The following is a 13969-nucleotide window of genomic DNA, read 5'->3' on the forward strand; positions in this document are numbered from 1 at the left end:
TCCGTGACTGAGTCACACTCCCACTGTCCTTTCTCAATGCCACATCCACTTCTCCTGTGCAGCACTCATCAGTTTGTAATTATATATTTGTTGATGAGCTGGTTGGTTCCTATCTGTCTCCCCTACCAGATGGGGAGTTCCATGAGGGCTGGGGCCGGAGTCTGGTTTTCATCCAACATCTCAACCACACCATCAGCAACATTTGCAGAATGAATGAACGAATACCAAAGAGCTTGACCCTCCTGGGGAGAAACTGGGAAGAGACCCAGCGCTGCCTTAACCGGCTGATCCTACAGGGGGGTTGGTTGGCGTGTGGGAACACACTGGTGACCCTATCCTTGTTTCCTGCTTCTCCTCTAGGGTGGCTTCAAGAATCCCGAGGAGAAAGACGTGTCCCTCACGGCGTTTGTTCTCATCGCGCTGCAGGAGGCTAGAGACATTTGCGAGGCACAGGTCAACGTAAGTGTCCCCCGCTCTCTCCCTTCTTCCTCTCCCCCACGCAGGACACATCCACCTGGGAAGGTGAGGTGTTGCTTTCGGGCCATTTCCAGTCCTCCCAGTGCGGTAACGACCACCACAGCAGCCATAAGAGTATCTAACTAAGATGACTCATCTAAGAGTGTGACAAGTTTAAGTCCTGTAATCCTTGTAACAGCCCAAGAGGTAGGCTACTCTTATTATCCCCAGTTTACAGAAGAGAAAACTGAGGCACAGAGAAATCAAAGATCAGGTCCTTTCTGCCTGCTTTACCATTGTCAGAGAGTTGTAGCCAATTTCAACAAAAGCCCCTTCAGCTTGCTTTCCACAACACTCCTACATCTGTATCCTTGCTGCTTCCCTAAAGAAAACTCAGGACACAGAGCTAAAAGGGGAGTGGGGGCGGAATCCTCAAGATTATTACCTTAGTCTGAGGGATCTTTCAGGAGATTTTTAAAGGGGTCCATGACCCCAAAAGGAAAAGCATGAAAAATGTTGGCTCATTGCTATCCCCTTTTCCTCTAGTTTTGGTTCTGAAGCAGAGAAGCTTAGAAAGACAGGCTCCTGAGAATCTGTAATCACTCCCTCTGCTTTGCCCTGGGGTTTTGAGAGTGGGTTGTTTGAATTTTAGTTGCCCTAGTGGGGAACCTCAGGACCTCCCCTGCAGCCAGCTGCTTCTCCCTCCTCAGAACCCCAGAAAAGAGGTGGAGGGGAGGGGGCTGTTACCTTTTATGCCCAAGAGGGACCCAGGCCTTCCTGGTTCCAACCTTGAAGATTTGAGAGAAATTATAGCAGAAAAGAGCACTAGAACTGTGGGGTCAGACAGAACTGACCTCAAATCCTGACTCTCAGGCACTTCCCCTTGCTGGGCCTCAGTGTGTGCATCTGTAAAATGGGTATAATAATCTTTGCTTTTTTTTAGGACTCTCTGAGTTGTCCTAGATGTCACACATGTGTCCTAGTTATCATACATGTGACCTAGATTGTACAAAAATAGATGGGAATTTTATTTTAGGGATCTAAGAATTTATCGAATTCAAAGATGAAAGTAGGGACTTCCTTGGTAGTCCAGTGGTTAAGGTCCGATCCCTGGTTGGGGAACTAAGATCCCACATGCCTGTGAAGTCAAAAAAAAAAAATGAAAATAGCCTCAGGGACTCTGCCAGGATGCTTTGTTCTTCATGTTCTCACATGTCTTTCATTCCCTTCTCGCCCAATAATTCAACTTTTCCCTGCCATCCAGCCTGACTGGCAGAACATGGCCATCTTCCTTGGCGAAATAGTCAGACCAAGGCTAGAGCTCAGATTCCCAGTGAAGGATTCTGATTGGCTCAGCTTGGGTCAGGGATTCACCCCTGGACCAATCAGCTGAGGCCAGGAAGTAGGTCTTAGTGGGCAAATATGGCTGCTTCCACTGTGGCCATGTGAATGAAAGGGAGGAGGTATTCTTACAACAGTCAATGACAGATGTAGGAGGGATAGCTGGGCAGGCAAAAGGATTGTTTCTTCTACAACACAGCATGAAGTATGGCATAGGCTGTGGAACCAGACTGCTGGCATTTAAATCAACAGGATACTGCCCAGCTTGTGGAAGCCAGTTGTTAAATTTCCAGGACTTTGCAAGCTGGTTGTTAAAGACAATCATTGTTAAAAATTAAATTATATCAACTTACAGTTAAACTGCAAACATTAAACACTAAAAACACAGGTAATAAACACTTAAAATGTATCACTTCCTAAATATTTTGCTACCTTTTATCATATTCTCTTGAGGTTACTTTTGTCTATTGTATCTGTATGGTGGAAACATTATATGATGTTGTGTTACTGCCCATCTCTTCCCAAATCTACATTCAGTGATGCCACATTGCTAGGTTGAAATCAGCCATGATAGTATTGACACCAGGGAAATCAGCAAACACTTCAAATCATGTCTTCTCCCAATCCCCATCTTTCTGGGTCACAGTATTTTTATCTGTGCAGTAGGATAATGATGAAAATAATACCTGTCTCATAGGATTTTATGAGATTAAATGAGCAGATATATGACTGGGACATAGTAAGAGCTAGCTGTGATGATGATAATGATTGGATAAGAGGTGTTCCCTTGGTGTGCTGAATCTGCCTCATACTAGCTCACGAGGGCCTTTTGGGGACATCTCTTCCCCACTGCATGTTCAGGGACATCACATTAGTAGCTTGAAATTGACCATCGTGGAAGTTTTTACACCACCGTAATTGGCAATCTATAAACTAGCAACCCCTCCACCCACCCACCCCCCAATCCCGTGCCTCCACTGGAGAGCTGGTTGTTAACAATGTTGTTTAAACATTTACTAGCACAACACAGGGTATATAGACTCCCTCGCCCCCCCCCCCACCCCAGCACAGACTAGGTACTCAGCAGCAAAGCAGCTCACAATGGGAAACCCTCGAAAATAGACAGATGCAAGGCAGATAGGTCCCAAGGACAGAAACCACCTGGTGCCCAAGAAGTGATGCTTATGTGATCCTTACCAGTTCTCTGTGGCAGCAACGCCCACCTGACCAGAGCACCCAATCCTCTTTGTCATAGAGCCTGGGGCGCAGCATCACTAAGGCAGGAGACTTCCTTGAAGACCACTACATAGAGTTGCAAAGACCATACACTGTGGCCATTGCTGGCTACGCCCTGGCTCTGTTGGGCAAGCTGGACGATGCCCTCGTCAACAAATTTCTGAACACAGCCACAGGTGAGGGGCAGCCTGGAGGGGTAAAGAGGGATGCATGGCTGGGGTGTGAGGGTGGCCCTCTCGAGCTGGGATGCATGGCTTTAAGCTGCCCTGGGATGGACAGCTCCAAGCTGAGCTGGGATGGATGACTCTATGGTGTGAAAAGTTCTCAATGTAAGCCACACAAGAAGGTTCATTGCACAGTTCATTCAACAATGTTGAATGTTGTGTGTTGAGCACTTGCTATGACACGGCAGTGAGGTGTCATTAAGAACATGGGCTCTGACATCAGACAGATATAAATTGAAATCCCACTCTGCCACTTTCTCACTGTCTGACCTTGTACAAGTTGCTTAGCCTCTCTGGACCTTAGTTTCCTCATCTTAAAATGATACCTATGTCATAGGGTGGTTGTAAAGATTAAATGAATAATGCAAGTAGAAAAGGGTCTAGCATACTGTAAGAGCTCTATCACTGATAGCATCGTTGCCTTTAATATTGTTAATAATATCATTATCTCAAGGGTAATTAAGATCCGATAAGATAATGCCATAGGGAATTCAGCACAGTGATGACACTGTATCATGTTTGCACTCACTGATAATAAGATATCTCAAGTAACATAATGTAACATATACTGAAGTGGCTTAACACAACAAAAGTTTGTTGTTGGTGAACAGCTCTCCTCCGTACAGCAATGCAGGGATCCAGGCCTCTATCTTTTCCAGGCTCTGCCACTCTGGGGCCTCAGAACACATCCCATCCAAGCTGAAGGGGAAGTAGGAAGACTGTGCAATGGAGGTGGACCAGACATGGAAGGGTCCCCATCATTGCCGTGCACATTCCATTGGCCAGAGCTCAGTCATGTGGCCATACCTACCTGCAAAGGCATCTGGGAGATGTAGTCCAACTGTGTACCCAGGAAGAGGAGGGTATGGTTCTTAGTGACAGTCTCTGCCATTGTTACTTTCTTAGGCACTTGGGACACCACAGTGAATACAGCACAGCTCCTGCCATTATGGCCTCACACTCCAGTTGAAGAAAGAAATGAGTTAATAGGTTACTGTAGAGCATCATAGTGCTGGGATGGGAGAAGCACAGGATACTTTGAGAGACAGCAGGAAGAAGGGCCTCACCCAATCTTGGGGTGCCATTGAAGCTGAATTGTATAGGGTGGGTAAGAACCAACCAGGAGTAGATGGAGAAAAGGTGCTCCAAGTCAAGGGAACAGAATATGCAAAGGCTCAGAGGTAAGAATTAGCATGGCAAGTTTAGGGAATCTCCTGCAGTGGGGCTGCAGTTCAGAATTCAAATGGAGAAGTGAAGGTTAATGAGGGAAGAGAATGAGGCAGGAGCCAGCAGATTGAGGACCTTGAATGTGGACCAGGACACCTGAACACCAACAGGTCTAGTATGAGTCTTTTTTCTGAGCTTTCTCTGAGCTATTTACAGGCTAGACAGAGCAGTGAGCATTATGGGGTGGGGGTTCTCCCTGCAGAAAGGAACCGCTGGGAGGAGCCTGGCCAGAAGCTCTACAACGTGGAAGCCACATCCTACGCCCTCTTGGCTCTGCTGATGCTCAAAGACTTTGACTCTGTGCCTCCTGTTGTGCGCTGGCTCAATGAGCAGAGATACTACGGAGGTGGTTACGGCTCCACGCAGGCAAGTAGCCCCACACCCCCAGGCACCTGCATCCCAACCTCCTATGGCCTCCCATTAGCTTTCTGGAGAAGACACCGAGACCAAGAGAGGCAGTGCTTCTGTCCCATGAGGCAGGATGATTGGAATGAAGTTGAGAAATCTTCTTTTTTTTTAATTGCAAACCCATCTATGGATTCTAGACTACATTCTGGATGCCTCAAGCTGTGTTCTGAGCCTCCTTTTCCATCCTGGTGTCTAGATCATGTTCTCAGGGCCCAGGTTCAGGTGTAAGCCTCTCTCTCCTCCTGTAGGTTCTAGACCATGTTCCCATTTCTACCACGTTCCCATCTTATCCTGTCTCACTGGTGGGTTCTAGACCAGGTTCTTAATGATTCTAGGCCATTATCCAAGCCTTTCTCTCCCACTGGTGGGCTCTAGGCCATGTTCTCAGTTCCATCAAGCTCTCAGTGTTACCGCATCTTACTGTGAGTTTTAGACCAGGTTCTCAGTTATTCTAGTCTCTAATGGGTTCTAGACCATGGGTTCAGTAACCTCAAACTCCAGCAACCTCAGATTCCAGTTTAACCCTTTTTCTTTCTGGTGGGCTCTCAATCACATTCTCGGCGTCACATTCCAATTTTGGGTTCTAGATCAGATGCTTAGTGTTCCCAGATTCCAATTTTATTCTTTTTTTCATGAGTGGGTTCTAGACACATTCTCAGTGCCTCTAAACTCTTGTCTCAGACTCTCTCCTCTGGATGGGTCTAGACCACCTTCTCAGTGTGGCTAGACTTTCAGTGTTATGTTTATACTTTCTGGTGGGTTCTAGACATGTTCCCAGTGTCTCCAAGTTCTGGTCTGAACCTCTCTCACTCAGAGAGTTCTAGGACATGTCCTCGGTATCCAGCAACCCCCAGTCGTATTCTCACCCTCTCTGGTGGGTTCTAGGTCACAGCCTCAGGGCCCCAAGTCTGATCTGAGTCTCTTCATCCTTCAGTAGATTCTAGATTCACCCTCTTTCTCTGTCATGGGCAACAGGCCACTTTTATGGTGTTCCAAGCCTTGGCCCAGTACCAGAAGGATGTCCCTGATCACAAGGAGCTGAACCTGGATGTGTCCATCCAACTACCCAGCCGCAGCTCTCAGATCAGACATCGTATCATCTGGGAATCTGCTAGCCTCCTGCGCTCAGAAGAGGTATAGCCACCTGGCCAAACCCTCATCACTTTCATCCTCCATGCCAGTCAGAGTTTGCTAGGAGGCGGGAGGGAGGGCAGATGCCCATCACAGCCAGGGGAAGGCTTGGTTCCCAATGCTCTCTCTTCTCTCTCCCCACTCCCCACAGACCAAGGAAAATGAGGATTTCACATTAACAGCTCAAGGGAAAGGACAGGGTACCTTGTCGGTAAGGAACGGGAACCCACACCTTCTTGGCCCACCACTTTCTCTAGGTTCCTCTGCCCCAGAGGCACCCTCTCCTTCCCAAGTCAAGTGGGCTGACACCTTGTCTCCCCTCTCATCTCGCCAGGTGGTGACCGTGTACCACGCCAAACTCAAAGGCAAAGTCACCTGCAAGAAGTTTGACCTCCGGGTTTCCTTACATCCAGCCCCCCAACCAGGTAAAAGGAGTCCAGACCCTATCTGTCACCCTTCCACCACCCCCATGCTAATGTCTCCCTCCCTCTTGGATCAGAACCCAGGAAACCCCCTACGCCATCCTTCTGTCTTCTGTGTTTCTAGTCAAGAAGCCTCAGGATGCCAAAAGCTCCATGATCCTTGACATCTGTACAAGGTAAGAGATGGGTCACTGGGGTTCATCTTGGCCATCCCTCTGTCTCTAGCAAGACTTCTTACAAATAATAACTGTGATGCTTAATGCTTTCTGAGAGTGTATTGTGCATCTAGTCCTGTGCTAAATACCCACAAGGAGACAGCAAGCAGTCCTCACTTTGCATGACAGTGTGAGACTGGCAATGACAATGTAAGCTGAGTCTGTACAAAGTCATCTTAATCATCCATGAAATTACAACTGTTCCATGACCTTTATTTTATTTTTTTTAAACATCTTTATTGGAGTATAATTGCTTTACAGTGGTGTGTTAGTTTCTGTACTTTCTGCTTTTTAACAAAGTGAATCAGTTATACGTAAACATATGTCCCCATATCTCTTCCCTCTTGCGTCTCCCTCCCTCCCACCCTCCCTATCCCACCCCTCCAGGTGGTCACAAAGCACCGAGCTGATCTCCCTGTGCTATGCGGCTGCTTCCCACTAGCTCTCTATTTTACGTTTGGTAATGTACATATGTCCATTCCACTCTCTCGCTCTGTCCCAGCTTACCCTTCCCCCTCCCCATATCCTCAAGTCCATTCTCTAGTAGGTCTGTGTCTTTATTCCCGTCTTGCCCCTAGGTTCTTCATGACCTTTTTCTTTTTTTTTAGATTCCATATATATGTGTTAGCATATGGTATTTGTTTTTCTCTTTCTGACTTACTTCACTCTGTATGACAGACTCTAGGTCCATCCACCTCACTAGAAAGAACTCAATTTCGTTTCTTTTTATGGCTGAGTAATATTCCATTATATATATGTGCCACATCTTCTTTATCCATTCATCTGTTGATGGACACTTAGGTTGCTTCCATGTCCTGGCTATTGTAAATAGAGCTGCAATGAACATTTTGGTACATGACGCTTTTTGAATTATGGTTTTCCATGACCTTTAAAAATTTTAGTCACAACATCAAAAACTCTCACACTGCCAGTTTTAAAGGTCTGGAGAAATGAAAGTACAGTAAGATGAGTATTTGTTGAGTACACTGTAATTTAAAACATCAGAACACCGAGACAACAATTGGTTGGGTTCCTTTTTCCCCCCTTTGTAAGATACTTCTCCAAAGCACTGTGGTTGGGACAGTGTCTCCTTTTTTCTCTTTGTCTAACTTGTGAGATAAAGCAAGCATCTTTTCGTGCCATAGTGAATTGTCACGTTCTCTTCTAAGTTTGGGTCAACTTCCAATATTTCATTCTTTGAGCTTTCAATGTCATCAGATATCCAAGAGACCCTTTAATGTGATGATGGTTTTTGCTGGCGTCCCTTCCTCTGGGACATCCACATCCTTTTTGTCACAACCACTTTCCTCACTTGTGTTGATCAGTTTGCCTCACTAAGTTCCTCTGACCACGTAGCTCATCTTGCAAATGGCAGCAGAGTCAACCTCCCCGTGGTCTTCTATTTTTTCTCTAACTCCATTTATGTTTTACTCAAAGTTTACTTCCAGTGTTATCACTCTTCATTTCATGGCTGTGCTTTCATCTTTGTTGGCCAATTCCCTCTTTCAATGATCCATTTTTGTAAAATATCACACAGGTTTTTTCCACTGTGAGAGAAAGGAGTGACACGACTCACTCCTTGCTGTCTGTGTGTGAACTGAAGAATGGATGCTCAGTGACCCAACAGACTCTGAAAGAAGGGATGTGATTGGTCACTGGTTGTGAGGTGCATCTGTTATTTATGAAGTGATTGGTGGAGTGAAGAGCTAGCAACAAGATTTGTCCTTTATGTCATTACTCACGATGAATATACCGTGGTACTGAAATCTGAACCATGGTGCTGAGGGACTGATGCTATTGAACTAGACCATGGTAACGGAATCATGCAAAGTGAGAACATGCCCATATTCTTATATCTTCATTCTCTAGAACTAAGGCAGGGAGAGAGGTTAAGTAACTCATCAAATGTTACAAAGAGCTGGGATTTGTACCCAGGCAGTTGGGCTTCAGAACCTGAGCAATTAATCACCTTGGTCATTATGCTACATTTCCTGTATTCCCCTTGGGGGAATGTTTCCTAAAATCGAACCGCACTCTATGCTGCTCTGTGGGAACTAGAGGCCTCAGTCCCTGATATGACCCCCTTGTTCAGGCAGTGACCCCACCTTAGGGCCCAACCCCTCTCCCCCTGCCCCATCCAGGTACCTGGGAGACCAGGATTCCACTATGTCAATCCTGGATATATCCATGATGACGGGCTTCTCTCCTGATATTGACGACCTCAAACTGGTATGACGGTCTTGGGCTCGGGGGCTGGGATCCATGGGAAGGAGCCCAGGGTCTGGAAGGAGCTGGAGGGAGGGAAGGGGATGCAGGAGGGATTTTCACAAGCCTCACCCTTCCCCAGCTGAGCACTGGTGTCGACAGATACATCTCTAAGTATGAGCTGAACAAAGACTCCACAAAGAACACCCTCATCATCTACCTGGACAAGGTAAGGCTTCCACTGGCATCTTGACCCCTACCTGGCTGGCCTTTGCTTCTCCATTGGCCTTGTCTCCAGGTCAGGCCAGCCCCAGCCTAGGGGAGACAGGGTCTGGGATGCTGGTGTGGGAGGAAAGGGCATGTAAAACAAGGTCAACCCACCTTCTAGAAGCATCTCACCTTTTTTTAAAAAAAATGTATTTATCTTATTTATTTATTTTTGACTGCGTTGGGTCTTCATTGCTGCACGCGGGCTTTCTCTCGTTGCGGCGAGCAGGGGCTACTCTTCGTTTTGGTGCGCAGGCTTCTCATGGCGGTGGCTTCTCTCGTTGCGGAGCACGGGCTCTAGGCGCACGGGCTTCAGTGGTTGTGGTGCACGGGCTCAGTAGTTGTGGCTCGTGGGCTCTAGAGCGCAGGCTCAGCGGTTGTGGCACACGGGCTTAGTTGCTCGGCGGCATGTGAGATCTTCCCAGACCAGGGATCAAACCTGTGTCCTCTGCGTTGGCAGGCGGATTCCTAACCACTGCGCCACTAGGGAAGCCTGCAACTCACCTTCTGACCACTCATGTTCCAACCTCATTTTTCACTTGCTCCCTCCAGCCTCTTCTCGTCAGAGTCTTGAATAACCATTGAAAAAAACCACCTTGGTTTAAAACAAAAAGTGCTCGGTGGAGAAAAAGGACTTCCCTTGCTCCCACCCCCTAGCATTTCTCTCTTCTCTTATTTTCTCTCCATCTAGCCTTCTCTTGCTGTCTTTATCTTGAACATAATTCCTTCTCTTTCCTGCTTATTTCTTCCGCTTCTTGTATCCGCATATCTTCCCTGCTAACTCCCTGTACCCTCACCCCATGTTAGTCAGCATAAGCAACACTAGCTACTATAATAAAACCCCTAAGAATATGGGGGTCTCAACAAGAGACTTGTATGTCCCACTTGTGTAAAGTCCAGCTGGTACAGGAGGTAAGGAAGGGGACTTCTGCTCCATGTGGTCACGCAGGGATCCACGTACCTTCCATCTTGGGGTTCTGTAATCCCTGGGACTCTGGACTCCTCTGCTGGATCCATCCTTTCTAGAAGAAAACGGGGTTGTGCATGAGATGGGTTTTTTCTTTCTTTTTTTTTTTTTTTGAGATGGGTTTTTTAATGGTTTTCTTTTTTGTATTTTAATTTTTCTACCTTAAAATTTTTATATAATTTCAACCTTACAGACAAATTTCACAGCACAATGAAGAAGTTCCATATAACCTTTACCCCAATTCACTAATGGTTAGCATTTTCCTCCAAATATACATGATGCCTATGTATATGTACATATATATGTATATCTGTTTCCTTCCTTCATCTCTCCCTTCTTCCCTTTCTTTTTTCTTTCTTCCTTTCTATTTATTGCAACTTTATTGAGATTTAATTGACATATAACACTGCATAGGTTTAAGATGTACAACGTAATGATTTGATATGTGTATATATTGGGAAATAATTACCACAATAAGGTTAGTTACATCCATCCCCTCACATAGTTATAAAGTGTGTGTGTGTGTGTGTATGTGTGTGTTAAGAACTTTTAAGATCTAATCTTTTAGCAACTTTCAAATGTCTATTGCAGTCTTGTTAACCATGGAATGTGTTTAAGGATATAGATAGCAATCCTTGGCCAGAACTCAATCACATGGCCGCACGGAACTCAAAACATGCTGAGACGTGTAAACTAGCCATGCGCCGTGGAGAAAAAGAAATGGATTTGATGAACTGCTCATTAATTTTTGGCAAAGATTCCTGCTCCCCCCCATCTTGCCCACCCATATCCTTCCTTGAGCCCTCAGTTTCTCCACCACTGCTCCAACCTCCAGACCCCATGCTGGACTTCCTCCCATGTCACCCCCTTGACCAACCTCCTCCTCCTTTCCAGGTCTCACACAGCCTGGAGGACTGTCTATCCTTCAAAGTTCACCAGTACTTCAACGTGGGGCTCATACAGCCTGGGGCAGTCAAGGTGTACTCTTATTACAACCTGGGTGAGCAGCTGTCCTAGGGCCTGGGGTCCCAGGGATCTGGGAATTAGGAGTCTAGGGGTCCCAGGAATGCAGGAGTTAAGAGTCTGGGGGTCCCGGGAATCCAGGGGTTAGGAGTCTGGGGTTCCCAGGGATCTAGGAGTTAAGAGTCTGGGAGGGTCCCGGGAATCCAGGAGCTAGGAGTCTGGGGGTCCCAAGAATCTAGGAGCTAGGAGTCTGGCGGGTCCCGGGAATCCAGGAGTTAGGAGTCTGGTGGTCCTGGGGATATGGGACTTAGGGGTCTGAGGGTCCCAGGGTTGGGGACCTGGCCTCAGCAGGTCTGATGGACTGGAGTTGGGAAACTGAGACCCCCCAGCTGTGGTCTCTGGGGTGGAGGCCCTAGCCCTCGCCATCTCGTCTGCCCACAGATGAAGTTTGCACCCGGTTCTACCACCCGGAGAAGGAGGACGGGATGCTGGACAAACTCTGCCACAAAGATACATGCCGCTGTGCTGAGGGTGGGTGCGCAGGCGCCAGGAGGGGTGGCCACGCCCACTGGACCCCTGATTCCACGGGGTGGGGGCGGTGACCCGGGAGGGCTGGGCATACTCGTGGGTGGTAGGCCCTGAACGAGAAGCGGGACTTAGACCGTGTCCCCCGCCCACCCACCCACCCCACAGAGAACTGCTTCATGCAGCACACGGAGGACAAGGTCACCCTGGAGGACCGGCTGGACAAGGCCTGCGAGCCGGGCGTGGACTATGGTGAGTCTGGCGGGGGCGGGGCTGGGGGGGGGGTGCGCGGGCGGCGCGCACATGCGTGGTTGTGTGTGAGCGGAGGTGTGATGGCGCGTGTGGTCATCGCTACGTGTGGCTGTGGTTGTGTGTGTGATGTGTTGTGAGGGGCTCTGATTGCACGGGGAACCGTGGTCATGAGGGGGATGGTATGTGGGCGTGTGTGAGAGAGGAGTTTGTCCGTGGACAGGAGCAGCTGTCGTTGTGCCTGTGACTGTCGTTGTGGACGGCTGTGATTGTGTGCATGGCTGTGAGTGTGGCTGGGTATGTTACTGCGGTGGGGGGCGGGCAGGGGGCTTGAGCCTGCCCGGCTGTGGTCCTGCCCGTATCGGATTGGGAGGAGCTGGGTGACGGCGCCCCACAGACAACCCTGCCCAGGACCCACACTGTCTTCTTTCCCCCGCCCACAGTGTACAAGACCAGACTTCTCAGGAAGGAGCTGTCGGATGACTTTGACGATTACATCATGGTCATCGAGCAGATCATCAAATCAGGTTAGCCCTGCGTCTGCTGTCTTTCTGCCTCCCCCTCCCCCGTGTCCGTCCCTCCCCCCAGCTCAGCTTCCCTCTCCCTCCCCTTCAGGCTCCGATGAGGTGCAAGTTAAACAGGAGCGTAGGTTCATCAGTCACATCAAGTGCAGACAAGCCCTCAAACTGAAGGAGGGGGCCCACTACCTCGTGTGGGGCATCTCCTCTGACCTGTGGGGAGAGAAACCCAAGTGAGTGCCCGCCCTGCGCCTGCGCGTGCCCGCCTCCCCCCCCCGCCCTTCCCCTCCCCCTCCTGACCTGTCTCTCTTCCCCCAGCATCAGCTACATCATCGGAAAGGACACCTGGGTGGAGCTGTGGCCTGAAGCGGATGAATGCCAAGACGAGGAGAACCAGAAACTGTGCCAGGACCTGGCCAACTTCACCGAAAACATGGTGGTCTTTGGCTGCCCCAACTGATCCCACCACGATTGTCCACCAAATAAAGCTCCAGTTCTATTTCACAAGTCTCCCAAAGTCTGGAGCTCTTTGAGAGGGGGAGAGGCAGCTGTGATCCCCCGCTGCCTCACTTGCAGCTCAGCTCCATCCTACAGGAACTTCCTGTAGTTCACCTGCAAGTTCGCAGGCTTCCTCACCTACGGCGCACGTGCCTGCCTCACTTGCACCTCACCTGCACCTGCATCTTCCCCTGAATCTCAGCTGCACCTCAGCTCCATCCGTACCTGAATTTTCATTTGCATCCTCACCAGCAGCTCACCGCTCCTTCACCTGAGTTCTCACCACCTTCCTTACCTGCCTCTTTATTGCACTGTCACCTGAACTCTTACCAGGATCTCATCTGAATCTTTACCTGCTCTCTCACCTGCACACTCAACCTGTACACTCGCCTGTATTTTCTGCATCTTCACCTGCTTCCCCCACCTACATCTTTACCTGTAAACTTACCTGTATCTTTACAAACATGCTTACCTATACTCTCACCTGTCTTTCCACTTGCATCTTCACCTGTATTTTCTCTGCATCTTCATCAGTGTGAGGACCTGCATGTTTACCTACATTCTTCTCTGGATGTCTTCCTGTATTCTTACCAGCGTCCTTATCTGCATCCTCACCTGCGTATTTACCTGCCTTCTCACTTGCACCTTCCCCTACGTCTTTACCTATGTCTTCACCAGCATCAGAACTCTCCAGTCCTCCTCTGCCTTCTCACCTTCATGCTCACCTGCATCCTTACCTGCCATCCTCACCTGTTCTCATCTTCATCCCATTTGCTCTCATCTGCAGCTCACTTTCACTCCATTTCCCGTCTCACGCATCCCATTTGCATCGTCTAGACTCACCCCACCCTCCAGGTCACCACTTTGTAGATGGGCCTGAACAGACTGGTAAGATTGTGTGAGGCAGCTGGGCCTGGAGGGGGTGGTAAAGGTCAGGCAGGGTGATGTTTCCAGCTGGAGCCCTGAGGGACCAAGCCAGAGATGTGACTCGTATCTCAGCGGTTGAAGAAGGAGTGCAGGGGCTGTTGTGGTCACAGCCTCACCAGAAACACATGGTGGGGCAGCAGCCACAGTTGAGTGAGGCTGTCAAGGGACCCCAAGTGCCTCTTCTAACTCC

At 48.7% G+C, this 13969-nt stretch overlaps 1 protein-coding gene across 1 annotated transcript in view; it reads left to right on the forward strand.

Annotated features, from left to right (window-relative positions):
- C3 (complement C3) overlaps positions 1-12864 on the forward strand; it is a 34775-nt gene extending 21911 nt beyond the window's left edge. The window contains exons 27-41 of the mRNA XM_030879456.2: positions 361-459; positions 3053-3209; positions 4687-4850; positions 5868-6026; positions 6175-6234; positions 6358-6448; positions 6570-6621; positions 8802-8889; positions 9008-9094; positions 10994-11099; positions 11504-11593; positions 11756-11839; positions 12280-12363; positions 12452-12587; positions 12673-12864. Coding sequence (XP_030735316.1) covers positions 361-459; positions 3053-3209; positions 4687-4850; positions 5868-6026; positions 6175-6234; positions 6358-6448; positions 6570-6621; positions 8802-8889; positions 9008-9094; positions 10994-11099; positions 11504-11593; positions 11756-11839; positions 12280-12363; positions 12452-12587; positions 12673-12814 — 1599 coding nt within the window. The 3' untranslated portion in view covers positions 12815-12864. The remainder of the gene's footprint in view (positions 1-360; positions 460-3052; positions 3210-4686; positions 4851-5867; positions 6027-6174; positions 6235-6357; positions 6449-6569; positions 6622-8801; positions 8890-9007; positions 9095-10993; positions 11100-11503; positions 11594-11755; positions 11840-12279; positions 12364-12451; positions 12588-12672) is intronic.
- Positions 12865-13969: the final 1105 nt, after the last annotated feature.

This window comes from Globicephala melas, chromosome 3 (assembly GCF_963455315.2).
Source record: "Globicephala melas chromosome 3, mGloMel1.2, whole genome shotgun sequence".
Lineage (NCBI taxonomy): Eukaryota > Metazoa > Chordata > Mammalia > Artiodactyla > Delphinidae > Globicephala > Globicephala melas.